General features: G+C 45.4%; 1 protein-coding gene across 3 annotated transcripts; it reads left to right on the top strand.

Moving 5' to 3' along the window:
- The first annotated feature begins 942 nt into the window (after positions 1-942).
- On the top strand, positions 943-26475 carry TFE3 (transcription factor binding to IGHM enhancer 3). 3 transcript variants are annotated; one of them, XM_066614056.1, is made up of 10 exons: positions 943-1293; positions 11431-11544; positions 17778-17991; positions 19195-19470; positions 19582-19671; positions 20777-20894; positions 20985-21041; positions 25129-25204; positions 25815-25962; positions 26074-26475. In XM_066614056.1, the coding sequence occupies exons 1-10, from the start codon at positions 1184-1186 to the stop codon at positions 26377-26379; spliced, it is 1509 nt and encodes a 502-aa protein (XP_066470153.1). In that variant the 5' UTR covers positions 943-1183; the 3' UTR covers positions 26380-26475. The 3 variants fall into 3 exon arrangements, with proteins under 3 accessions (XP_066470153.1, XP_066470152.1, XP_066470151.1); XM_066614055.1 differs by having other exon boundaries at positions 11428-11544; XM_066614054.1 differs by having other exon boundaries at positions 11428-11544; positions 20777-21041.
- Positions 26476-26736: the final 261 nt, after the last annotated feature.

Here is a 26736-nt window from a genome sequence, read left to right as displayed (position 1 = left end):
CTAGTTTCTGGCACAGTCTGTTTACACAACAAGGGCACTAGATTGTGCTGAATGTTCGCTTAACAACCTGATTGCATAACAACTAGGATTGGAGAACGTATCGCCGTTGTTAAGTGACGCACACCTGTATAGTCCTATTGGCAGAATATTGGAAATGCAATTAACTAAATGAACAGTTAAGGATGTCTCAACTGATGATAATGAGTAATGTAATGTATTTTACTGACATTTATGGGATGGGAAAATATATTCAATGCTTTCATTTCTCAGAATATGGCAGCTGTATTAGCTATGGCCAAATATACTATTGCAATTTGGTTTATATCAATGGTTTTCTTTATCTGATGACAACATTAAAATTGTTATATCAAAAGTATTTTTTTTCCTTAATCCTACCCACACTTACCCAGGAATGTCCCACTTACTATCATTGTTTAAAGCATACACACAACAGTCTGTTAATAGATCTGTAATATTTTCCCAAATGCAGACACAAACCACGGTAGCATCAAGTTTAATGAATTAAAAACAAAACAAGGAAATGAATGGGGACCCACCTGAAATTGGCTTGCGACCCACTTGGTGGATCCCGACCCACCGTTTGAGGAAACACTGGAGATAGAAACTTTAGCCTGTGCGCCCTGGAAACCTCTGCCTAGTGCGCCAGGTATCGGTGGCGATGGCTAGCCTGTGGCGCTCAGCGGCCGCTCTGCACGCGCTCAGAGGCAATCTTGCCAGCTTCCCACCCCGTTACTCTCCTCTTGCCGATCAAGTCCCTTTGGAATCAATGGATGGATGCCGGAATGAATGGATGGATGCTCCCTGGCGAAGCCTTCCCATTCCCGCTTTCCACCCGCCCACAATCCCCAGTGGGTGGATCCCAGTTTGATGCCATTTCCGGTGGAGATCCCCCTCCTGGTGGCCCCCCTGCTGTCCCCGAGCCGGAAAATGAAGCAATACTCCGGCAGGCTGTTTTTCTCCAGCTCAGGGAGGAGACGGCTCTGCTCCTCCTGACGGCTGATCGGCTCGGCTGGGCTTTGCGAGGCGCCCTCCGCTCCTGTCCCTTGCGCGGCTTCGCAAGTGTGCCGGGCTCGCATCTCGACGAGCCTGCCTGCGGAGTCGAGCGGGCCCTGCGTTGCCTTCCGAGGGGGCGCCGGGGGTGGGGCGGGGGCGGGGTGGGGGAATGATGTCCCATGACCCGAGCGAGAGGCCCCCCAACCCCGAGCCGCCCCCCGCCACTGTCTACGTCCTCGTGGAAGACCCGCGCTCGACCGACGCCCTGCAGCTGCTCAGGTGAGGAGCAGAACAGCCCTGCCCCCGCCGTGGGAGGGAGCGCCAAGCGGGCCGATGCGCAGGGGCGCGAGCAGCGCCCAGGCTCCGGGGGTGGGGCAGTTGCCAAAGGGGCGTTTTCTGCGGGCCCCCCTGGCAAGGGGACAGAAATCCGTGCGGAGGATTCGGCACGATTGTGAATCCTCGTGCAAATATTCGTTCCCACCTACAGAATCAAGGCATCAATAAGACCCACATAAGGTTTCCGGGGCGGATCTCAGCGCATGTTGTGAAGTTGTTGACCAGTATGTGACTATGGTGAAACTGTGGCCTTGTGCACAGAAACCGCGTGGCAAAGTTAGAAAGGGGGGGGAGGAAGAATACCTGCCTGGCTCCAGAGGATTGGAGTGACTGAGGACCTCTTGAGTTCTTCCTCTTCATGCTCCCCTCCCCCCCCCGGAAAATACAGCCTAATAGTCAGAGAATGAAAGAAAAAAAGATTTTAGGGTACAGCTCTCTTTTCTGTTCTTAGGTATGTGCTTCAGGAGGATATAAATCATGGTTTCCTACAGCTATAGTTCAGTGTAGGATTCTTCAGCACCCGACCTCTTGGCTCCAGAAGAACTGGACCACTTTGGTCCACCACCCGCTTCTACATCAGGTGTAGAATGGCTCTTAATTGGAACCTGAGCTCCACCATAGTTAAGCTCAGAAACCTGGCTGTGGGAGTTTTTTGTTTTTTTTTAACATCAAGTCTTGAGATTTGTGACATAATGGAGGAGAGAGTGGCTCTGAGCATGTGCTAAGAGCATTTCACTGGCCACTCCTCATTTACTCAGAGTGCATGGATTCCATGTCCTAAATATAACTTTCAGGCTGATCTAAACCTGGAAGTTTAAGCAATGCCTAATTAAGATGAAATAGAGAGGATGATCAAGTTTCTTAATAAAGTAATAGGAATTCCCCTATCCTGAGCTTGGCAGAGATCTGGAACAGAGACAGGACAAAAGCTCAGTGTCCCGATCTTGGTGTTTTTCTAGCCCTGTGCTCTCAATTTGCAAGAAACCACAAATCAGTGGGGGGGGGGGGGAAGTTTCTCAATGACTCAGTTTCCTTCTGTTTTGCTGACCGCAGCTGTTCCCTAGGGTTTAGTTTTCACTTCAAAAATGTTTTTTGCTGACCTCAGCTCTTACCTGAATCCACTGGTACCAGCACTAGGCTCCCTTGTTGATTCAGATCCTTCTGTTTTGCTCCCACTCCACCCACCTCACCTTTGGAGACCAACTGTTTCAGATGGAAAAGCTGGACATTTGCTAAGGTTTACAGTCTTTTGTGAGATAGAGAGTCCTGGAGTCTGGGAAACGTGTATATGTTCTAACTGTGGTGGTGGTGGTGGGGATAGTGGACTTTAATGCTCAAGAGCACTTTAGTGCTCAAGAGAAGATGGTAACATTGGTAAGGTTAGAAACATGATCTTCTCTGCTGTGGCTGTGGGTAAGCCCCAGTAGTTTACCCACATTATTTAAGTTGTGGATCTGGGTGGGCGTGTCTGTGGACTAGAATGTGCATGTTAGTGGCCTGGTGAAAGACTGTCAGATGTAGACTTCGATTCCCATATCACTGGTCTTATAGCCTTCTTTGTATCGGTGTTGGATGCATCCTCTTCTCAGCCTCCGTTTTCCCCACCTATAAAATAGGAATAATATTGTATCGTATTACAGGATAGTCTAGCTCACCCAAGGTAGTTGGAATAAATTAATGAGAAGAATCACCCATATATGTTTAGGAAACACTCCATTTAAAAGCAATTATTACTGCATAAAGATATGTGCATCTTATCAATATGTCATACATACAGTATTCATTTGCAAAATAATGAATTTAAGGGTTTAAGGGCCCAATGCTATCCAATTTTCCAGTGCTGGTGCAGTTGTGCCAGTGGGGTGTGCACTGCATCCTCTGGTAGAGGGGCAGTCACTGGGGCCTTCTTAAGGTATGAGTACATGTGTTCCCTTCCCAGGGGCCTGCATTGTGGCATTGAGCTGGAAAGCTGGAAAGGATTGGGCGCTAAGGAAATACATTTTAAAATGAGCTCCAGAGGCTTGTACGGTCCTGAGCACACTTACTAGGGAGTAAGTTCCTTTGAACAAAGTAGGACATCTAAATGAGCTTGCATGGGATCAGACTACAAAAGAAAACACATGTAGTAGCCAGGTCCTCTGAACTGGTCCTACAGACTTGGGTGGGGCTTAGTTGCATGTAAATACATTTACATGTATTTGTAGCACCACCACTGGCTGAACACTATCCTGGAAAACAATTGCTAGTATTACTAGAATAAATGGCCCTCTCTCCCCTCTAAGAGGTGCAATCACTCTTTACTCTCAGGGATGTAATTTGGTTCCCTTCTCAGCTGACACATGGCTATAATAAAGTGGTGTTGTCCCCTCCCCCAAGAAGCTGTTTACTAATGCAGGCATGGCCCCTTTAAGCAGGCAGTGGTTCTCACACATTTAGCACTGGGATCCACTTTTTAAAATAAGAATCTGTCAGGACCCACCGGAAGTGACATCATGACCGGAAGTGACATCATCAAGCAGGAAAATTGTTAACCATTCTAGGTTGCAATCCTACCCACACTTACCCAGGAGTAAGTCCCATTTACTATCATTGTTAAAAGACTATACATGATAGCCTGTTTAAAGTACAGGTCTGTAACATTTCCCCAAATTCAGTCACATACCATGGCAGCATCAAGTCTAATGTATTAAAAATAAAATATTGAAATGAATGGGGGCCCACCTAGTGGGTCCCGACCCACAGTTTGAGAAACACTCTGTGGAGATGGGGAGGAGGGTCTGGAATGTCGACTCGCTGCTGCCTCTAGTCGCCATGCGTGTGCGGTGTCGCCTTGCTGAGCGGGTCAATAGGCTCTAGGCTCGCTATTAATAGCTGCACAACAGAGCGCGCTAGAGAGTGCGCAAATAGGATTGCGTTTCCTTGTGTGCATCGAGACAAGGGGGAGCAATGGGCCCCTTGTGCGGGAGGCAGGCGTGGGCTGTGTGTAGGGCGGGATCTGCTTTCCTCTCCCTCCTCCCGCGTCCAGTGATGCCGGCTCAAAATGCTCCTGCAAAATGGCCTGCACCAGGAAATGCAGAGGCCTGAAGTGGGGCAGGAAAGCGAAGGCGCTTGCGGCTCCCGGGGCGCCCAAAGGAGCTTGGACGCTTCCCCACCGCTTGGGGGGGCAGGCGCCCAGCGGCAGTCCCACCGCAGAGAAGGTGAGCGGGATCCGGGCCCGATCTTGGTTCTCACGGGCTTCAGAAACTTTCTCCCCGTCTGCTGCTTTGCAGAAGGAGGTTGGGAGCGCAGAGTCGTGGGTCGCAGTTCTTGGACAGGCTTCTTTGTTTCACTTCTCCAGTAAACAGCTCCTGGCACGTGAAGTAGCAAAAGAAACCTTGTAACACGCTAGGCATGAACAGTCACACCTCCCCCCCCCCACATCTGCTCCCCCCCCCACATCTTCTTTTTATAAGAAATCTTTATAACAAAAGAAGGGCACAATCCTAACCAGGTCTACTCAGAAGTAAGTCCTATTTTGTTCAGTGGCGCTTACTCTCAGGAAAGTGTAGTTAGGATTGCAGCCAAAATCTTGTAACACACTAGGGATACCACCTAAGATGCACGTTTTGGGGTGTCTGCGCCCTTCAGTTCTACCAAACATTCCTCCCCACCTTTAGAAATAAAACCCATTCATTCCAGTGGCCCAGCACCAAGCCCATTATGTTGAGGACTGCGCCTTCTGAAAGGAAGTCCTCTCCTCCCCTCACATCTGCTTTTTATAAGGGAGTGAGACATTGTGTTTTTTCATAGGATATGTTATTGATGCTCGTCCTATTGGAGGTTTTGCATAAGTTGGTAGTGGTGCATTCACTCAGTAGAGAACTTCTTTCAACAGAGCTGTGTGGTTCCAGCTGATCAAAAAAGTAAGCTGAGAAGTTCAGAGTTCAGATCTTGCTTTAATACTGTAAGACACTAGCTCTTTGCCTCAGTTAGCCATATGGAAATGGGAAAAATGACTTACCTACAAGTGCCGGAAGCATTTTTGGCTCGGAAGTGCTGTATAAACACTGAGTGCTGTTGTTAGAGTTGACCAGACTGTCTGTTGTTTTAAAGAATTTTAATAGATTCATCAATTACTTTTAACCCATTAATTGATGTGTATGTTGCCAAAACCTTTGATAAACATGCCTTGATTAACTTGAAGAAAGTACAAGGGAATCTACAACAAAAGCTACCATTGGTTGTAAGAATTAAAGATTGCTTTCTAATATTTTCTCTTTCACTTTTCATGAACACCAACACTTGTTGCTGGAAACTAAAAATATAAAAAAAACTGTTGCTGCTGCTTTTAGCTGACTAATCTCCCAATTAAAGAGTGCATCTCCCATTATTCCTGCTGTTAGCTAATATGAAGGGAGAATGAAGTTTGATTTGAAAATGACAAACCTGATCTTCAGCACCACTTAACAATATGTAAACTTCCCTTGAAATGAATGACACTGTTCTGGGAAAGATTTTTTAGAATTAGGGCCCTAAAGACATTTTTGTGTGTGGGATTATCTGGTGTGGGATGTTTTGCCCTCATACTGTTTACTTGAGTTCATTTGTAGTAGTGGTAACCATGGTGAGTTCCTTGGGGGTTTCTTTCTGGTGTTCAAACTTGGCATCAGGGACATTTTTTCAAACCTTTTGGATCTTCGTAATACAGCCTCTCATTTAATAGACAAAAACTTGAGTGGTTATGTGTGAACTGATATTTTGGAAAGGCATGGTAGAAGTTGTTCATGGGACAAGGATAGTAGATGTGTTCTGTTGTCTGGAGCAGTGGTTTCTGTATTGGGTCAGGACACAATAATTTATCTTTCAAGGATAGATGAAGTGAAATAAAAAATTATGTCATTGGAAAGGACTTGGCTAGATAAGAAGGATAATAATTTGAACTGAAATGCTATTAAAGAAATCATAGTCTGATGGAGGTTTTGCCTGATGTACAGTCCAATCCTAAACTGCGCTTGTGCAGCTAGATAGCATGACCTGTGCTATATCCAAAGCAGCTTAGGAAGAGTCTGGAGGTCACCAGGGGATATTTTTCCCATTACCTTGAATAAAGCCCCAACCACCCCTATGGGGCTTCTTGGATTTATGCAAGTGGTGCAAATCCAGGAAGCCCATGTTGGGCTGCCTAGCCCGGGAGTGGAGGTTAGGATACAGCAGAATGCCCTCTTCCTTCATTCCATCCTCTTCCACCCCCATACCACCTGGCACAAATTTACAGGTTCCAGCTGGTGCAGGGCCAGTGTGGGCCTCCGCACCAGCCCAGCCGGCTCCTTATGGAAGTTTGCAACACTCTGAGCTGCTGCGGGGATGGTCGCACTGGCTAAAGTTCAATTTAGGATTGCGCTGTTAATTAACATATTTAATCTACATAAATTTGCATGTGATTAAACAATGATTGTGAACAGAAAAATTTAGAAGTGGTATGAGAGAATGGGAAAGTTTTGAAGTTGTGTGTAATGAAAATCAATTTTAAAAATTCTGCTGCCTGGTTCACTGAGGGCACATTTTAATTAAAGAATATTTAATGAAATAATAGATTAAGCAACCAAACACTATAGCCCTATTATTATTATTATTATTATTATTATTATTATTATTATGTAGGGCATCAGGTTCCAGCCTGCGGCCTACCAGTGGGTCACGACCCAATTTTGAGTGGGTTGTGAAACTGACAAAGTGAATTAGGCTATGTGCATCAAGGATTAAACAACCTGCTACTGGGGGGGGGGCACTGCTGCCCAATCACCATTATAGCCACAGAGGCTTGAGCAGCTGATGATGTGAATTTTTCTTTTAGGGGGGTCCTGTTGCTAAAAAGCTTGGGAACCATGGATGTAGGGCATTTTAAGTGCTCACAGGACTTCACATTGAGCTTGTGGTATAAAACTAAATTTGCTTTTATATCAACAATCATATGAGAAGGGCCAGCATTATTCTCCCATTATTTAGTATAAAGAGCTGCAGCTGAAAAATACTGACTCATCTCAGACTCCCTTGGGATGTCATGGCTAAGCAGAGAGTTGAACTGGTGGAGCTCCTATGCTAGTTAATATATTATAGTAACTTGTACAGATCAGGTACAACATTTGTTATGTTTCTTTTAGGAGTTGTGCATTTTTGTCATTGTTCTATATAGAGGTATGCTGATGGGAGATGATAAGTACACAGGATTTGTAGAGGTACTTCCTTGCAGCATCCATCTAGGGTAGACCTGTTTGCACATTGGTCAGCATGTGAGTGGATGGGTGCAAGTGGGAATTACACTGGGGCCTTTGGGATCTTGTGTTGATACTAGTAATGTAGGCATTAAGGAGAGGGTATTGAGAGAACAGTATTGTGTATTCTTGCGGTGGCTCCCTCTCCATGGAATTTCCTCCCATGTAAGGTTTGCTTGCCTCCCCTTACTGTTTCATGAGAATATTAACTTTCCCTACCATTAACACCAACAATACACAATACTTAGCCTCAGACTGTTGGCAAAGTGTCTCTTCAAAAGAGACCTGTTTAATGACATCACTTCCTGCCTAATGACATCACTTCTGGCCCTCGATATGAAACAAGTTTGACAACCCTGGTAACACACTGGAGAAGAAATTCTCTCTGTTTGCAGCTCCTAGCGTGTCCTGCTGCCTGTGCAATCCTCTTTGAATGTCCTTTATGCTGCCCTCTCGATGCCCGTAAATCAGTGGTTTCCTGAATTTCAACTGGCGTAAAACCTACTGAGTCATTGGCCAAGGCTTCCCATTACAAGTACAATCCTATACATTGTATAGGGCAGTGAGGATTCCATGGCTCCCCTGTCTGGTTTCTGCAGCTCCCCAGGGAGCCGTAGCTCACAGTTTGGGAACCGGTTTCTTAAACCTTTGGTTACTGCTTCCATAGGAGAGCGGACTCTGTTTTTCACTGCCCATGGATCTGTTGCATTTCAGCTTGTTTCTATCTTCAGTTTGACTTATCTGGATATACAGCATATTATAAACTTGGGTTCTTGGGTTCAGTGTTTGTGCAGAACGATGAGACAGGATGTCTTGTGAATGCTATTGCTGTCCTTGAGTGCTGTTGAGATGCCAGACACGTAAACTGCTGTAGAATGCAACGCTGATAGTAAATGGTGTGAATAGCTACTTTGTTTCTAGCACTGTGGTCTAGAAATGAAGCCTTGTTCCGGAAATGGGATGGGTTGATTTAGACCAGCAGTGCCCAAAGTCACGACCGCTGAAAAAGGCGGTCCCTATCCGGATCACAGCTTTTTGTTCTGCTCCCACGCAGGTTGACCTGGGCACCAGGATGTTCTGGGATGTTGCGCCGGTTACCTGACATCCCAGAAGGCTGCATGACAAGATGTCCAGGGAGTTGCAACTGCTTGGAGCTTCCTGGTGCCCAGGTCTTATCTGGAGGATGAGCTGCGTGGGAGCGAAACCAAAAGGTCCACTCACCGTGCGGAAGGATTCTACCAAACCCTGGATCCGGCCCTGAGTTCGGGGTTCGACTAGCCCTGATTTAGACAGATTAATGCCAACAGCTGATGATGGCCAGGGAGTCCAATGGAAAGAACATGAGAATGCTCAGACCAAGCGTTCATTCTTGTTCGCAAGTGGTGTGCCAGTTGCCTGTGGAAAGCAGAGCCTGTTGGAGAATACTATTCCCTATTGATTGTTCCTGACATTTGAGGGGTTAGTGCTCCTGCATGTCGAGATTTTGTAATTAGCTATAGTAGCTAGTGGTCATTGGTAGGTTTCAAAATACAGATTAAATCTATTGCTGCTGCTGCTGCAAGTGCTTTCATAGGTATGAAGAAAAACTTCCGTTTTTTTGGTTCTTGGGGCCTCCTTTCTCATTGGTCCTCTTACTTCAGTTTGTTGTCTCATCTATTCCATTCCTGAAGCCTCCTTCTCATGTACTTAGCTTTCCCTCCATATCTCCTTTTTCAGTTCATTGCCTCTGTGGCTCCCTGTCTCATAGCTTTCCTCCTTCCCTCTGAGTCTAGAGGACTCTTACCAGTCTTCTCCCTGTTCCAGAAAGCTTACACTGCCCCAAGAACCTGTGGGAAGCTTTGATCCCAGCCACACTGATAACTCTTCCTACCCTCCCAGAAGGTGAACTCTTACTGCTCTTTGAACAATTTGACTGTTTGTAAATCTGCCTTGATGTCCTATCAGCTCACTGTGGGAGGCTTCTTTGCCACAATTACAATCCAACAGCAATAGAACAGTTGGGTTTTTTAAGAAAACTAATGTGAATGGAGTCTTGGTATATTATGGCGCTCTTGAGTTAAGAAAGAGTGAATTGTTGGCATTCTGCCATTATGAAATACGTTACTTCTATTCTTTTCATAAAACGGATACAGCTTATCCTATTGACATGCAGTGTGGCACAGTGAATTTTCTTTTCAAAGTTCATAAGATACAGTCAAATGTAAACAGTTTGGGTTTACAGTAGTTGAAAAACTGTGGCTAAAGGAGCAAGAATCATTGCTCCTTCTCCCTCCCTCCCGTGATTTAAACTCCCACTCTGTGCTGTAGCGGAGGCTTCAGATCTCTTTATCCACCATCCCAGATACGTATGGTTGTGAAAGGCAGTTGGACGCAAAATGAACTTAGCTCTTACTCAGAGGCAGTCTTGTTTTTGTCTCCTTCAGGATTTCCTTCTAAGGTTGAGCCCAGGCACTGGGTACATTTCAACAGGAACATTTTTAACAATGCAAGTCCAGAAATGTTTGTGTTGGGCTGCCTCCTTTCCTTGATGGTTTCTCTTCCCTACCTATTTCACTGCCACTTCTGGGGATCAAGCACATTTTTGTAAACCTTTTTACAACAGTCCTAGTCACAACCCGCTATGGGCGCTTAGGGCATAAAAATGCTTAAACCACTTAAACCTCTGCCTCCTCCCTTGGCAAGATAGTGATAACAATGGCCTACATTGCAGAGCTGTAGTGTGCCTACCTACTGGATTAATTAGGGGGATGATAATAGAGGTTGAGTATCCCTTATCTGAAATGCTTGGGACCAGAAGTGTTTTGGATTTTTTCAGATTTTGAAATATTTGCATATACATTATGAGATATCTTGGGGATGGGACTAAAGACTAAACATGAAATTCTGAAGCTGGGATGGGGTTGGGAGGGTCTTTTTATTTTTTAACCTTGGGAATGCTGAATAAACTGTCTGATGAGCACTTGCATTTTGACTGTGATCCATCATATCAGGTCAGGAATTTTCCACTTGTGCTGTCACTCAGATTTCAGAGCATTTTGGATTAGGGCTATTCAACCTGTAATAATACAGATAGCCTGTTATACCCAGTTGACAGAAGGATTACTGAGATAATATATGTATAGTGCTGTGAATACCATAAAGCACAGTGTAAACACTATGGTAAGTCTTTAATTCTAACCTTACTTGCCTTACCTCCTCCGTTCTTATGTCACTTTATAATGACACAGACATGTGCTGCCAAGAGTACCTGACAGCAGTTTTGAGTCTCTCTGCACATCTTGCATTTATTAGTTTCTTCTAGACTAGATCAAATGGGTTGACGCTACAGGGAAGGAGATTGAGGCTGCAATCCTACACCTAGGAGCAGATCCTATTGAACTCAGTGGGACTTACTTCTGAGTAGACCTGCATATAGGATCGGGTTGTGAGGCTAGTTACAATGTGCCTTTACCCAGTTAGAACGATAACTTTATTTACTTATTTTTCACATTTTTATGTTGCTCTTCCTGCAAGGAGCTCAGGGTGGTGTACATAGTTCCTTCCCTCCTTTTGTCCTCACAACAATCCTGTGAGAAATGTTAGGCTGAGAAATAATGACCAACCCAAGGTCACCCAGGAAGCTTTGTGGCTGAGCAGGAATTTGACCCTAGATCTTCCAGGTCTAAGTCCCAACACCAGAACTACCACACCATCCTGGCTCTTTGCATAGGTTGTGTCTTCTGCTAAACAAAGGCAGTTTCACAGGGGTTATTGATTAATTCTTCTTGGACTGTAAGAAGTCCAAGAAGTCAAACATTGTGACTTGTTCCTTGTCTATTTCTTCAAGCAGCCTCAACTCCCTGCTTCCAGAGTCTGGGATTGTGGCCGACATTGACTTGGAGAATATCCTCTCATTGACCAGCGACAGCTTCTACGAACTCAAGAGTCAACCTATTGGTGTAAGGTAGGTAGCCTATCTTAGCAGGAGGGCAGCCATCTTGGATTCCTTTCATAAGCTCAGACAACCATCTTGTGAGGTTGTGACCTCTTCACCTATTAGTGATCTCTTGAAATGCTGGAGGGAAAAAGGGTGAGGCTTCTCAAGTTCCCTTTGTCCCTGTTGTGCACCTAACAAGAAGCCAAAGAATGATAATCTTTACATGTTTTAATCACACACCTCCTGAGACTGTGCACTCTCTCCTTCACTTCTGTGCAGATGATATCTTCCTCTGTTGGTGCCATGTAATAACTAATTGTTGACATCACTTTGACCCCCCCCCCATTATCATATTCTCAGCTGCCCCTCATCAGGGACAGATTAGTCAAGTTCCTTGGGCACACATACCATACAGTTAAGTGTCTCCATCTCTTTCACCCAAGGACGCCAGTGTGGCCTGTTTTGTGAACTGTAGCCCAGAAAGAGGATGAAGTGCTGAGTGAAATGAAGCCTTGGCTAGGTTCCTCTGCATTGGCAGCAAGCTTTTTGCTGTGTTAATCAGGGCTAAAAAACCTTTTATTAAAAAGCAGAAGTACACCCCTTGAAATTTGGAGAGTTGAGGTGCATTTCCAGTACAGCATGGAGAACTCTGAATCTTCAGGAGGTCCAAAATGTTACCGTAGTCACAGTGGGTTTGGAATCTAATTGATTTCTCACACAATCAGGTCTCCTCTGCATTGTTGGCTGCACAGGTGGCCTGGCAGTGTGACTTGGAGTCCTAGCCTCTCATTTGCCTATCTGTGTTCTGTGTTTTCCTCTAGTCGTGCCGTTTTCGAACTCTTTTGGAGTCTGAGTTAGCAAACCCCTTGATGTTGTTCCTCAAGCAGGAATTGACCAAATTGGGAGGCACTGACTGAGTTGAAGGTTGAAGAGCTAGATGTCAGTCTAGTGATGTAACTAGGATCTGGGGGGCATTGGCCATAGTTGCTTGTGGTGGCTGTTCTTTGATCCTTACTAACTTTTGGACTGAATGAGATAGCCAGTCCTCTGATGCAACACACACACAGTGGGAAGGAAAGCAAACAACATGAGGAAATTGTGGTTCTCTGTGAACTCCTTGCTCCTGCCTGCAGCCAATCCAGAAGCCCACTGCTGTGTCCCCCAACCTGATTCTCTTTTGATATGGGTATGCTGTAAGCTTGTCATGAAGCCCAAGTCGCCTTGACTATTATTATATGTGATGTTTGCGCATGTGCTAACAAACTGATGATCAGCCTCAGCTTCTTGGCAGCAATTGACTTGCATGCAATAAGACTGTCACATGTGATAATCCAATTGCATGTGTGTGTTTTCCTGCTACCAGAAGATGGTGTGGTCTTTCATACAGTATATGACACAGGAAGTTGCCTTGCATCAGGTTGGACCCAGGTTGAACCTGGGCCTTTCTGTGTGTGAAGCAGGTGCCCTTCCAACAGAGTTCCAGCTATTCCCATTACACTTTGCAGAATAACGTAACCCAAAGACAGGTTCCTGCTTGAGGAGATTAATCTAGATTTAGACCAGAGGGGAGACAACTGAGAGAGGAGAGCTGAAAGTAACAAGGGTGAGTGGAGAGGGAATAAGAGTAAATGATTGAAACTTGTGCTTCATTTCAGTTGGCAGTAAGGCAAGTTGGGATCTTTTTCCCACCTTGCAGGGCGTTAGGTTTTTTTTTTCTGAAATCCAAGTTATTGATTACTGAGCAAGGAAAGAGAACACACTAAGGCTGCAATCCTAACCGCACTTTCCTGAGAGTAAGCTTCATTGAACAAAATAGGACTTACTTCTGAGTAGACCTGGTTAGGATTGTGCCCTAAGGAGCTTAGGGATGTAAGGGGGAAATGGTTAAGAAATGGTAGGAAGAATGGTTAAGAAACTGACCTGTCAGTGAAGAGAGCTCTCTAACCACAGGAATCTGCCCACCCCTGCTTCTTCCTACTTATTTAGCAGAAACCGATCAGGCATCCTCAAGTTTCTCCTCCATGAGGGATATGGGGGGGGGGGGAGAAACACTGGAAAGCTCATGACATGCAAAACAACCAAGTGGTATCTCATCCCCCTTAGAAAGTGCTCACTGCTCAGGAAAGTGGGAAGAAGCCTGGAGCAGCACTTGGCTTAGTTGCCTTTGGATGAACAGTGTTTTCGTAACTTCTGTTGGGTTACAGACCTAAGAACAGAGGACTTTAGGAGCAGTGAACTCCTCAGGGAGACAACACAACTGCAAATTGTGCTTCCTTCCCAAAAGGGAACAGCTGCCCCCCAGTTCCTTCACTTTGGACCCACTTGCATCTCTCTCCATTTGTACAAGGGCATTATAGTGTCAGTATAATGCTCCTATACAAACACCGCCATTTCCTCAACCATAAGTTTCCCTCAGTAGCAAGTTAGATGCAAAATGGCCCTGAGGCACTGCAGGGTTACGAGGTGGTTCAGTTTAATCCTAGTTGTCCAGCCAACTTGGACTCTGAACAGCTTTGTAACATTTATTGAGTGGCCGAAGTTTAACAAGAGACCTGTAGAAGGTCCCAGGTTCACTCCTCATGCCTCCTGTTAAAATGGACCTTGGGTAGCAAGGGCTGGGAAAGACAAATGCTGCTGTCCATAAACAAAGGCAGGATATATATCATTTTTAATAAATAAATAGTGTGTTAGACAGACCAATGGTCTGTCTGACACCATATAAGATAGTTTCATATTTTCATCAGGGTGCTCCTTGCTCACAACCAGAGGTGAAATTAAGGGAAGCCAGGCTCTGGGTTTTTTCTTACAGCAAGAGCAAGGACATCCGCAGGAATACCCAGATGTTGCCTTTTTTTTTTTTTCTCCTCCAAGGACTTGACCATCTGGTTCACCAGGAGACAAACTGAGAAATTTGCCTAGGGCATATGACTCTTCCAAGAGCTACCTGAAAGACAATATGTAGCTGATGTTACATTCAGGCTACCATTTTATCCAAATTTACCTGGGAGTAAGTTCGATTGAACACAGTGGGACTTACTTTGAGTAAACATGCATAAACTAGCACTCTAATATACCTTTTACATTACATTTATTTGGTTTTTTTTAATCTCACGTTTCTCCTTGGCCTAAAGCTATTGCAACATGCTCTAAGGGCACAATCCAAACTTGCCCTTAGGCCCAGGAGGGTCGCAAACTTGCCGTAAAGCATGTTTGCCACCTCTAGAGTTGACTGGGCTGGCACAGGGACATGCACCAGTTGCGCCGACTCAGGCAGGGAGGCTTGCATTGGCTGATGCAAGGGTCTGGGGTGGGCGGGGAGGAGGTGGGGATGTTTCTGGGTGGGGGGAAGGCAGATGGAGGGCGGTCCTGGGGCAGGTGGGCGGGGAGCGGGAGGCGGGGCTGGGACCCAGCAGATCTGCTGGATCCTAGCTCCCGTTCCTGAGCAGTGTGGTGTGGCTTCAAGCTGCTCTGCTCTCTTCAGACTTATGCTACCTCTTGAGGTGGCGCAGGTCCGAGGAGACCCATTGAGGTTGTGGTGGCTTATTGAACCTCTATCTTGTGCTGGATACAGTGCAGGCCTCCTTGTTCCAGCATAAGATAGGATTGCGCTGTAAGAGTTTGGGATGAAATGAACTAGATGCTGAAATGAAATTATAGTACATTTCAAAGTAGGAACTACATAAGAGCTGTAAAGTCGATTTTTTTTGTGGTTGTGAACATGGCTTTGCTCACAAGAAAGCAAGAAATTGCCCTTGGGAGTTTCTTAAGATGGAAGGGTTTTAAAGCAATTGATGGAGAAATTGATGGAGAAAGGCATTTGGGCTAATGAATGCAGGAGTGCAAGGAAACTGAGGCAAAATTGTTCACATCTTCCAGTTTAACTTGTGTAAGAATTCCATGAAAAATATGATCATGTCAATGCCAAATAAGAAACTCTTAAAAGAAGGAGCTTCCTTTCATTAGTGTTCCTTTAAAGAGGAGGTCAGCCCAAAAGTTGTACCACCTACAAATTGTTTTAATGAAGACCCACAGAGTCATTTGCTGCTACTGTATTTTTGAACATCCTTCTTTTGCCCCCAACTCCCTACTGTATAATTCCCTAATGAACTGGGCCATGGGAAAAGTGAAAACATTCATAACCATCAGCACCATATTTTTGCGGGATTTGCCCACTCTTGACATAAATACAGTGGTGCCTCGCATAACAAATGCCCCGCGCAGCAAAAAACTCACATAACGAAAGAGTTTTTCGATTGAGTTTGGTAACTCGTATAATGAAAATTTCTGGCCTTGCTTCGCATAACGAAAAAATTTTTAGGTCCGTGCTTCGCATAACGAAAACTTTTTAGGTCCGTGCTTCGCATAACAAATTTTTTAAAAATTAAAAATTTCGTGTATGCTTCAAATTTTAGAAATCCTCTGTACAGTATGTATGCCTTTAAAGAGCGCTTAATAAACACTTTGTAAACCAAATTTGACTTCGTTTTGACCTTTTTTGCCCATAGGAACGCATTAATTAGATTTCAATGCATTCCTATGGGAAAACGTGATTCGTGCAACGAAAATTTTGCATAACGAAAGGATTCGCGGAACGGATTAATTTCGTTATGCGAGGCACCACTGTACTACTTAAGCCATTTCTGCTGATGTTGCATATACACAACAGGGATATGTATACCTATGGGCTGGGCAGAATTGGGTTATGGTGTTTCACTGTATTAGAAAGAGGCTGGCACTTCTGGGCTTTTGTTCTTGCCATCTGTGAGTCTGTCATGCCAAAATTTCTCTTTCTGTCACAAGCTGGGTGGCAAAGGGGAAATTGCAGGTTTAGTGTTGCTACATTACACTTAAATATACAACGGACCTGTAATTTTTAGCTTTATGAAAACCTATGTTTATAATAGCAGAAGAAAGCTTGTTGAAAAATACTGGAATGTGCTATCTGCTGCTGCTTCTTCCTAACAAGAATGGAAAAAAGCTACAAAACTTTTTTCCTTCCAGTTTTCCTTCTTGTTTTTTTAACTTTCTGTCTCTCTTTGTGTTCAATGCTTTCTCTATCATTAACTCTTTTATCTGTTTTCATTCTTCCTCTCCTCTCCTCTTTCTGTGCCTCTTGGATCTTTCCTTTGTGTATTTCAATTTCTTCAGAGTAAACATGCCCTGGATCAAAGTCATAAGCTGCAGGGGCTTGGTTAAAACCTTTTGTGTTCCTCCCTCCCAGCTTATTGTCTACATCTTCCTGAAAGTAAGTCCCACTAGACTCTGTGAGGCTTTCTTCAGAATAATCATGCCCAGATCACAGGAAGGTTGTAGGACTTGCTGTGACTTCAGCTCAGCTTTCTGTCTTTCCAATCTCCTACTCCTCCACCCACCCACCCACCCACCCACACACACACACACACAAAATCTTTGTAATAAACTGTGTTTAGCCTCTCTAGGAATTGCCCCCCCCCATTTCCTGGATCCCTATGGCATAATTAGGCATGTTTTTGAGATGTAAGCAAATCATTTGATGTCTGATCAATATCACATACAGGAGTGGTGCCACAGATTGGCACAGATGTGGGCCTGTAGCTCATGCCCAATCACACCCCACTTATCCCAAAGTGACATTCGCTGCTACCTCCCATTGCTCAGTGACCACACCCTCAGCTGGCGGTCAATACCTGGACAGTACTAGAGGGGAATTCTCAATTGCACTGCTGTTAAATTAGTAGCATGAAGAAGAACTTGCTTCTGTCTCTTGTCCAGTTTCTGGGCAGACCGATTGGTGGTTACAGCTGGCATGTATGCACTTGCATATGCACTATTAAAGGGATGGAGCCAGTGGGGGGGGGGCAGTCAAAAGTTGGTGCTACCCCTGTCTCTCCCTGCATGTCTCTAACCATTTTTCTCCCCTGTCGTCAGCTGTACTTTAGGCTGCAGGCTCAAGGCTAATAAGAAGCTCCAGCATTGCAACTTGTCTAGTTTGTTGCCCTTGCTAAGCCTCTGAACAAACTGGCAACTGGCTTGTCCTTGGCCATCTCAAAAACATGCCTAATTATGCCATACTAGAAAAATACTGCATCCTTTCATAGTCCTATATTTTCCGTTTGACTTTCAGTGTTTTACTTGACCTTCTGATGTCCATTTTGCTTCCCACTCCAGGTTTGTCCAGGGCAGGAACTCCCACCCCATTGCACCACTAAAATACTCTCAACCCTGGCCATATAGTAAGATGATCTGGGGATGGCTGATCTCTCTCTCTTTTGCACCTGTAGTCCTCCAAGTGCCCCAGCCCAAGGTCCCACCATGTCATCCCGGGTACTTCTGCGGCAGCAGCTGATGCGGGCACAGACGCAAGAACAGGAGCGTCGGGAACAGCAGCAGGCAGCTCAGTTCACTTCTGTGCCACCTGCACCGTCTACACCTGCCATTTCCGTGAGCCCCTTGGCTCGCCCTGCACCTGCCCAAGTTCCTGTGGAAGTGCTGAAGGTAAAAGGAAATAGCAAGTCTTGGTGAGAAGGGACTGGGTGGGAAAAGATGGAACTTTGCTTGGAGCTGAAGTTTTCATCTGCCCTTTCTCCATGGTTGCCTTTGTCTGTTTGTGCAAAGCCCTTTCTTTGTACAGAGTGCCCTTTGACTAAGTCCCCCACTTCTGGTCATGGTCCTATAACACAAGCCTGCAAAATTGAGGGTCGGAAAATTTTTATCAAAATTCATGGTGATTTTTATATGAATTTTGGGTGCTGATTCCAAAAATGGCATCAATTTTGCCCTATCAGATTCAGTTTTGGACACAACATAGCCTCATTAGTGAATGGTTCAAGCAACTTCCTCATGAGGAAGCCACGACATAGGCTTCCTTACAAGGAAGCAACTTGAACCATGCATTAATGAGGCTATGCTGTATCTCCAAAACTAGAACTGATGCCATTTTTGGAATCAGCACCCAAAGATACCCAGGAATAGGCCTAATTTTTTAGACAGCAGAATGTGTGTTGGCCTGTGTAATCAATGGGAGCAGAGAGACGTACCCTATGACTTGGCGCATGAGCTGTGTTCCCTAGCTGGATACTTGTGTTGCTGTGATAAGTTGTTCAGTAGCCCATCAGAACCCTGTCCTCCTATGTGGTTGGAAGGGGGTGGGGTTAGTATCCAGAACTCCCCCCCCAACCATGTGTGTGATTCCACCTGTTTTTGTAGGTGCAGTGTTATGATGGTGCAGGGAGTGTTAGTTGTAGGATTTGGAGTAAGTTAGCCAATCCTCTGCCTATGTTGCCTCCCTGCCCTCCAGTGCTGGTGTTGCATCAGCAGGCCATCAATGCACCAGCAGGAATTTACTATGCTGGTGAAACTTTGCATTTCACCAGCACAAAGGCATTTAGTTGCAATTGTCTCCCCGCCCAGCTGGTACAACCTGGGGCCAAGATTGCTAATTTCATTTCTTACAGCATGCTAGCTGCTATCTGGCAGCACACAGTTCTACAATATTTCATCTTTACTGTTGCTATCAACTGGGTTCAAGCTCAATTGGAAGTTTAGGGCAGGGATCCTGTTTGGTCTTGCTAGCTTAGTTCCCTATCTGGGAAGTGAATCTTGGTCTTGTGTACAGCTATTGAACTCCACTGCTGTGCTACAGTTGACTTGTATCTTCTCTTTCTTTTCTCTCCCCCCCCCCGCCCCGGCCATACTTAGGTTCAGACCCACTTGGAAAACCCCACCAAGTACCACATCCAGCAAGCACAGAGGCAGCAGGTCAAACAGTATCTATCTACAGCCATGGGCAGCAAGTTGGCAACACAGGCCTTGGGTGGGGCTAGCCCAAGTGCACCAGCCTGCTCCCCACAGGCTGCATCAGCCCCTGAACCCCAGCGCAGTTTGGCTCAACAGCAGGGAGTGGCAGGGGGCACTGGCAGTGCTCCCAATAGCCCCATGGCTATGCTGAACATTGGTTCCAGTTCTGAAAAAGAAGTAAGTAAATGCCCACACTGTGTGTCCTCCTCCCCCTCACTTTCGCTTTGTAAGTACTTCCAGTTGTGGCCCCTAATCTCAAGTTTAATCCTTGCTTTTCCCTCTTGTTAGATTGATGATGTCATTGATGAGATTATCAGCCTTGAATCCAGCTACAATGACGAAATCCTTAACTACAGTGGTCTGCAGATGCCCAGCACTGTGAGTAGTTTTCGTTTGAGTGTGCCATATAGGGATGTCTGCAGGGGAATTGGGATTTGGAATTTAGAACTTATCAGAACTTCCAGGCAACATGAGCGCAAATAATAGGTCTGCACTCTGCTCAAAGAATTCTTAGTTGATTGATCATCTCCTTCAAATTGGTTAAAATATATTTGATAATAAAAATTGTTGTATTTTTAGGCTCTCAATAATTACAGTATAACCTTCAACATTTAGTTGATGTTGGATTTAGTTAACAAGTTCCTTAAACTGTGTAAGGACTGGTGGTATACATATATACACTGTAATGTTAGAGTTGTTTGTTCATGGGCCACTGAGATCAGAGCACTTCCTCTGAGGATGCCCTTGTTCACTGCAGAGAAAATGACTACTTCCTTTTTAATGAGCAGCTTTCATTACTGTTGCTTGCAGTGTTTGGTAGAGCAGTGACACACTTGCAGTAGCAATATGTGTACTACTTTGCCATTGCTGGTTCTCCTGGTTGTGGACACTTTTTCCATACAAGCTAACAGAGTGAATATTGCTGTGCTCTGTTTCCATTGAGAAACAGTCTGTTGTGTGGAGACATTGTGGTTCCAGCCCCCAAAATGGGTGACTAATGTTTAAAAACCAGCAGTCAACACCAGCAGTTCCCCTCCAGTTTAAAAGTGTAATGTGAACCTAGGGCTGCAATCCTACGCACTTACCTGAGAGTAAGTTCCATTGAATAGAATTGGAATGAGAAAGCATGTACAGGATTTTGAAGCCAGAAGCATCTACATTTGAATTGTATAGAATTTCTGGTTACACTTTGATGCAACTCAACCTCATACTCAGAGAATTTGTCAAAATTAAAATTTCAGGGAAAGCATTCATTTCCATTCTAGTAGCAACACTTGAGCATTTAAGAACAGGATGGGGTGCTGTGTGTGTTTCCAATGTTTAATGTCTTGCACACACTAAGCTTCAAAAACCAGACTGCCAAGCTTGAACTCAAAGCAGTGGCTTGCTTGGCAGAGTGTAACTTCTGCGGGAGGCCTCACTTGCCAGACTCCCCTTTGGGGACAAGCATGAAAGTAGACTGAACTCTTTCTATTTTGTGCAGCTGCCCGTCTCTGGAAACCTCCTGGATGTGTACAATAACCAAGGGATGCTAGAGCCAGCTGGGGCAGTCAGCAACTCCTGCCCAGCAGACCTGCCCAATATCAAGAGAGAGATGTCAGGTACTGAGCCAGGGAGATCCATACAAAGGGGCTTGAGTTTGAAAGATCCAGCAAATGCATTCACCACCTTTTTTTCCTCCCACTTTGTAGAAAATGAAGCCAAAGCATTCCTGAAGGAGAGGCAGAAGAAAGACAACCATAATCTAAGTGAGTGCTCCTGTTAGATAAGCAGTGGGTGACTTAGCTGAAAGATCAGAGAGGGATAGAAGTACCTCTCAAAGACTGCAGTCCTAAACTAAATGCATAATTAGAAGTAAACCCTGTTGAAGTCACAGTGGAATTTCTTCAGAATAAACTTGGTTTGGTTCAAGTTGCAAAAAAGCGCATCCAATCTTGCAAATACCACATTGTTTTTCCTCCCACTCTACAGGTAGCAGGAGCTAATGGCTGAGAAGCAGAATATTTCTGTTTCCCTTGCTCCAGGATCCTTTCATGTCTGGCTTAGATCAAAGGGACTTTGCTGAGGCTAGGAGGGGGAACATCTAATCTTGATCTAAGGGGATCTTGTGTTTGAAAACAACTATTTTACTCCTATTTTAAATAGGAGTCCTTACAAAAACTGATGGTGATAGGGTGCCTTTCTCATGCAAATGATATGACATGTGCATGCATCATCTAAGCCAGGGGTCCCCAAATTTTTTGACTGGAGGGCAGCAGTGTCTGGCACAGTGTTGAGGGGTGGAAAAAAATAAATTTGCATAAATCAATATATTAGAGATGGAATTTAGATGAATGGGTTCCAAGTTCCAGGATTTCTCCAAGCCCCAACATGTTATCACAGAAATTAAAAAAAAAAACACACTTAAATGGACCCCCGTCCCTCCAAACAGCTTACTTAAATGTGCAGGAGTAAATATCTCAGAACCAGCAGGCAATTTCCAGGATTACTCAAAGGCCCAACACACACCACAGAAATAAAGAACACATTTAGTGGACTTCCATCCCCTTCCCAGCAGCTTACTTAGATGAAAAGAAATGTCTCACGGAACACAATTCACCAAAGAACAGAGGAGCAAACAACAGAGGGAGGGGTGGAAGCAAAGATCTCTTGGAAAACCCAGTCCAAAGCACTTAATGCAGGTTCTCCAGGAAAAAAAAAACCAGAAGCATAATTCCCCCCAGTCCAAAGTGCTTTCAAAATAACAGAGGGAAGGGGGGAAAATCTTGCAAACCAGCCCAAAAGCACTTTCAAAAACATGGAGAGGAGGAAAAGATCTTGAAACCAGTCTAAAGCCAACTCTCCTCTTCCAGCCAGCTCCTGCAGCCTCTCCACCTGCCCCCACCTCTCTGCTCCTGCAGCCTCTCCACATGGAGGTGAGCTGTAGCTTCCCTTCCCTCCAGAGGGTGTTCTGAGAGCTGGGGAGGCTGCATGCAGCATCCCCAGCCCTCTGATGACCTTTTAAGGCTTTAAAACGTCACTTTTGGGTTTGTTTGTTTTTTAAATGGGAAGTGACCTTCTAAGGGCTGGGGAGCAACACATGGCCCCTGAGAATGCCAGAGGGGAGCAGAGCTCCCCTTGCCTCTGGAGGATTATAGGACCCTGGGAGCTTCTGGAGGACTGGAGGCTTGCCAGGAGTTGGAGGCTCGCTGCAGGCTGCATCTAGCCCGTAGGTCAGGGTTTGGAGACCCCCTATCTAAACAAATGTGCTTTCTTCTGGATCATTATTTTCCCCTGAATGCAAATTTTATCCCACTTTTCTCCCTAGATATTCCAAGTGGCTTACAAAACAAAAACCCCAAGTTGCAGAAAAAGACACAAATAGGACAAGACCTCTGAAAAAGCAGTCCAACAGCAATGATGAAAATGAGAGATAATTTTTTAAAAAAATCTGTATTCATTGAACCCCTAAATTAAACTCCTGAAGTCTGCTGAAATAAAACATTATAACATCTGAAAAAAGGAAGGGAAGGAGCCTTTACCTAACTGAGTAGAACTCCTGATTAATCCAGGAAGATTTCTTTAATAAGGTGACAGTCCTGATTTGAGTACCTTAAACTCACTGGATGTCTCCCAATTTAGTTGGACTTTCAGAAATGAATGTGCTGTAAGTGGAAAAATGTTGCAGAAGTGATAATTATTGCTAACACAAAGGGCAAGAGGCTTTCAGAGGGGAAATTGTGCTGCTGTTAACCTAGGGGGCATGTATTTGCTAGGGATAGAAAACTGGTTGGGCCAGCTGCTCTGATCCCAGAGAACAAAAATCAGAGGTGGATTGGCTTCACCACTTGATGTAGTGATGCAGATACTAGGCCTGTTGATCTGATCTGGAATGAGGGAGACCAATCTGGCTGGGCCAGATTGCAGAGGTTGCATGGGCTGGTCTGTTGCATGTGGGTAGGGGAACAGATTCCTTGTGCTTGGTAGAGGTCATGTAACCTCTCATTCTCTATTGCTCCTCACCATACCTTTTCTGCCATCCACCACAGATGCAAAACGCATCAGCTTGCTTCATGGTTGGGCTGTCCCTGTATATCAGCCATTTTCTTTTGCACATACTCATAAGTACCCTGCTATGTTCACCTAATGTCTACTCAGAACTTAACATGGCTTGTGACACTTTTAAGCATATATTTTGCAATCATAAGGGCTAGGAATATATGGGTTTTCTTTTAAAAGAGGGCTGTATTCTTTAGGAAGCTGACTTCTGTACTTGGTACCACACTCTGTACTTTTGTGGAACTGCTGCATCAACACAGCCATGAATACAGCCCTGGTCTAGGATCTGTGCCATACAGTTTTGACACAGATATGTGGCAAACATGTGGAAATCCCTGATATATGTTGAACAAGTCACAGTGTTTCATCATAGCTGGTCCTCCATGCCTGTTGTGAAATTTAGGGCTTAATCCTAACTTGCACTGGAACAGGCAGGCCTGCTTGGGGCTGGCTGAGGTTTGGGGCAATTGGGGCTGGCTAAGGCTCAGCCTGAGTCAAGGGGGAAAAAATTCCCTGTACCCTGGGGAGAGCCACAGTGGCTCCAATGGGTCTACTTGGATCTGCGCCACCTGACGAGGTGGTGTAGATCTGAGCAGAACAGAGGAGCCTAGAGCTGCTCTGTGCCATCTGGGGATGAAGTGGCACAGATCCAAGCAGAATAGAGCAGCCTGAAGCCGCTCCACGCCATCCAGGAACGGGGCTAGGATTCGGCATAACTGCCGCGTCCTGACCCCACCTCCCGCTCGTCGCCTGCCTGCCCACAGGCTCTCCCTCCCTCTGCTCTGAAGCATCTCTTCCCCACCCTCCCAAACCCCTGTGCTTGCCAAAGCTTGGACGGTGCAAACTCACCTGCTGTTGCTGCAGGGGCTGAATCTGGCCTCTGTGGGCCGGCACACCTTACTCTGAGAGAGGTGCAAACGTGCTTTATGTCACATTTGTGACTCACCCTAGGTTGGCGCAAGAGACTTGCGCTGTCCCGGGGCATAGTTAGGATTGCGCCCTTAATGAAATACAGTGGACTCTCTGTATCCACAGGGGATCCATTCCAGAACCCCCCCCCCCATACTGAAACCCATGGATGATGAAATCTGCAGGTCTCAGGCACTCTAATCTTCCAGAAGTGATGGGAACCGTGCTCCCATCACCTCTGGAGAATGTTCTGAGACCCGTGGAGGCCACATGCAGCCTCCACAGGCCTCTGAAGGCCTTCTAAGGTCACTTCTGGTTTCTGATTAAAAAATGTTTTCTTAAAAAAAAAAAGTTAAAAGCCCTTTGGAAGGCTGGGGTTCAGTGGGCTGGTCTTTGGAGGGCCAGGGATAGTGAAATCCACAGGTCTCGAATCCGCAGATACAGTGGGCCCACTGTAGTGACAAACACTTAATTCACTAGTGCTATAGAAGTATTGTTAGTTCTTAGATTGTTTTATGTGTGAACCTTGGAGCAATTGGGGCTGGCTAAGGCTCAGCCTTAGCCTTCAATCCATGGTGAACCTTGCTCAAAGCAGATCACGATAAGAATCCAAACAGTCATAAATATCAAAATAGGTCCATCAGAAGTGAAAAAAGGCATGCAAAACAATGCATTCTCTTTATCAACCAGTAAAACAGACTCAACATTCTGAATTCAACTTCCCTCTGAGGAGGCACCAACAGCTGGGAAAAGGGAAAACACTGGAGAGGAACAATGATGTCAGTTTTTGTGTCCTTCTGGTTGCTAGAGCTGTTCTTGCATTTGAAACAGAGGCTGCCAAGCTATAATGTTCCCTACTACCTCTAACCTCTTCTCTCGCTTTTGCAGTTGAAAGGCGGCGGCGATTCAACATCAATGACCGAATCAAAGAACTGGGAACACTCATCCCCAAATCCAATGACCCGTAAGTCTGCCAGTGACTCGCCAAATTGGGACAGAAGCCTGTTCTTTGGGATGGCTCTGAATTTCTTACTCCCTTGAGAATCCTGCAGGTGTAGGCGTAACAACAGTACTGTACATTAAAAAAAAAGCTTTGAGACACCGTGTGCCTGTTCTTAACAGGGGTAGAAATCATGTAAAATACATACATTCTGATTGTTGGTGTATAGCAGTTGTGATTCATGCTGTTCACTAATTTGGATGACAAAATCTTTCTTTGGTCACCTCTTAACATTACTGGTGTATCCACAGTTCTGACTAGAAACTATCCATAACAGTACATGGCATTTTCTATGTATTTTACTCATTATGGCTTGATTGAACCTCCATGTTCTCAGGCAGTATATCTTACAGTACCAGACTGTGGAGACAAACTGGAAAAAGAGCGTTGCCTTCATGGCCTACTTGTGGGCTTTCAAGATCAGGAGCATCTCTGTGGCTGTGGTTGGAAAGGCAGTGCTGCGATAGATGGACCTTACTCTGATCCTGCAAGGCAATTCTTTCTGGGATAATGGCTTATAATGTAAGGATTCTAGCTCCTAGATGTTCAGTTCCTCTTTCCTCCCCTTTCTCAGAGAGATGCGCTGGAATAAAGGAACCATCCTGAAGGCCTCGGTGGATTACATCCGGAAGTTGCAGAAGGAACAGCAGCGCTCAAAAGAGATGGAGATTAGACAGCGCAAATTGGAACAGGCCAATCGCAGCCTGCAGCTGCGAGTGCAGGTAGAGGAGTGGGTGTTTTCTATACAGGATTTTAAATGGGATTCAAAAGAGACGGCTCACAGTCCAGGTATGCTGCTGGCTCTCACTAGTGTGTCTTTGCTCTGTTCTCAGGAATTGGAACTCCAGGTCCAGATGCATGGGCTGCCTTTAACTTCTACACAGGGGCTTCTGACTCATTCTTTGGGGGGAGACGCTGCTCCCCCATTTGCAGAGTCATTGGATCTGCCCTTTGCTGATGAACTGGGCCTGGGTCTTGCACTGGGATCCGATGGCGGAGCCTTGCAGGATGTTCTCATGGACGATGGGACCGCTCTGTCCCCTCTAGGCGCCTCAGATCCGCTCCTTTCCTCTGTCTCGCCTGGTGCCTCCAAGGGCAGCAGCCGGCGCTCAAGTTTCAGCATGGAAGATGACTCGTGATGGGCAGCACTTGGACTTGGCAATGGAAAAGGAGGAGCTGCATTGTGCCCTACTCAGACCTTTCCTTTTATTCTAAAAATCTTTGGAAGTTCCTCCCCTCTGCTGCTACAGGCTGTGCTCCTTCTGAAGCAGCACCTCTTTCCCCAACATTCCATGGTTTGCAGGGTTTATCCTTTATCCCATGACCAATTGTGGAAGAGGCAGATATAGTTTCCTCCTATGGAAAAAATAGGTATCAAAGCCATTTAGCATCAAATATCTCCAGACACCCCTAAACTCTGCTATATCCTCTCAAGCTTCAGAAACTCTGGGAATAGTGGATTTGAGTGGTTCCATACAGCCACTCAGTTTTAAACT

The sequence above is a fragment of the Tiliqua scincoides genome, chromosome 2, assembly GCF_035046505.1.
Source record: "Tiliqua scincoides isolate rTilSci1 chromosome 2, rTilSci1.hap2, whole genome shotgun sequence".
Taxonomy (NCBI): Eukaryota; Metazoa; Chordata; class Lepidosauria; order Squamata; family Scincidae; genus Tiliqua; species Tiliqua scincoides.
This window is presented reverse-complemented; position numbering and strand designations above follow the sequence as displayed.

Excerpts from the sequence above, each read along its gene's own strand:
- TFE3 (XM_066614054.1), top strand. The coding sequence starts at position 1,184 with ATGATGTCCCATGACCCGAGCGAGAGGCCCCCCAACCCCGAGCCGCCC. Across the intron at positions 1,294-11,427 it reads GACGCCCTGCAGCTGCTCAG|CAGCCTCAACTCCCTGCTTC; the intron begins GTGAGGAGCAGA and ends TATTTCTTCAAG. Across the intron at positions 25,205-25,814 it reads ATCCCCAAATCCAATGACCC|AGAGATGCGCTGGAATAAAG; the intron begins GTAAGTCTGCCA and ends CCCCTTTCTCAG.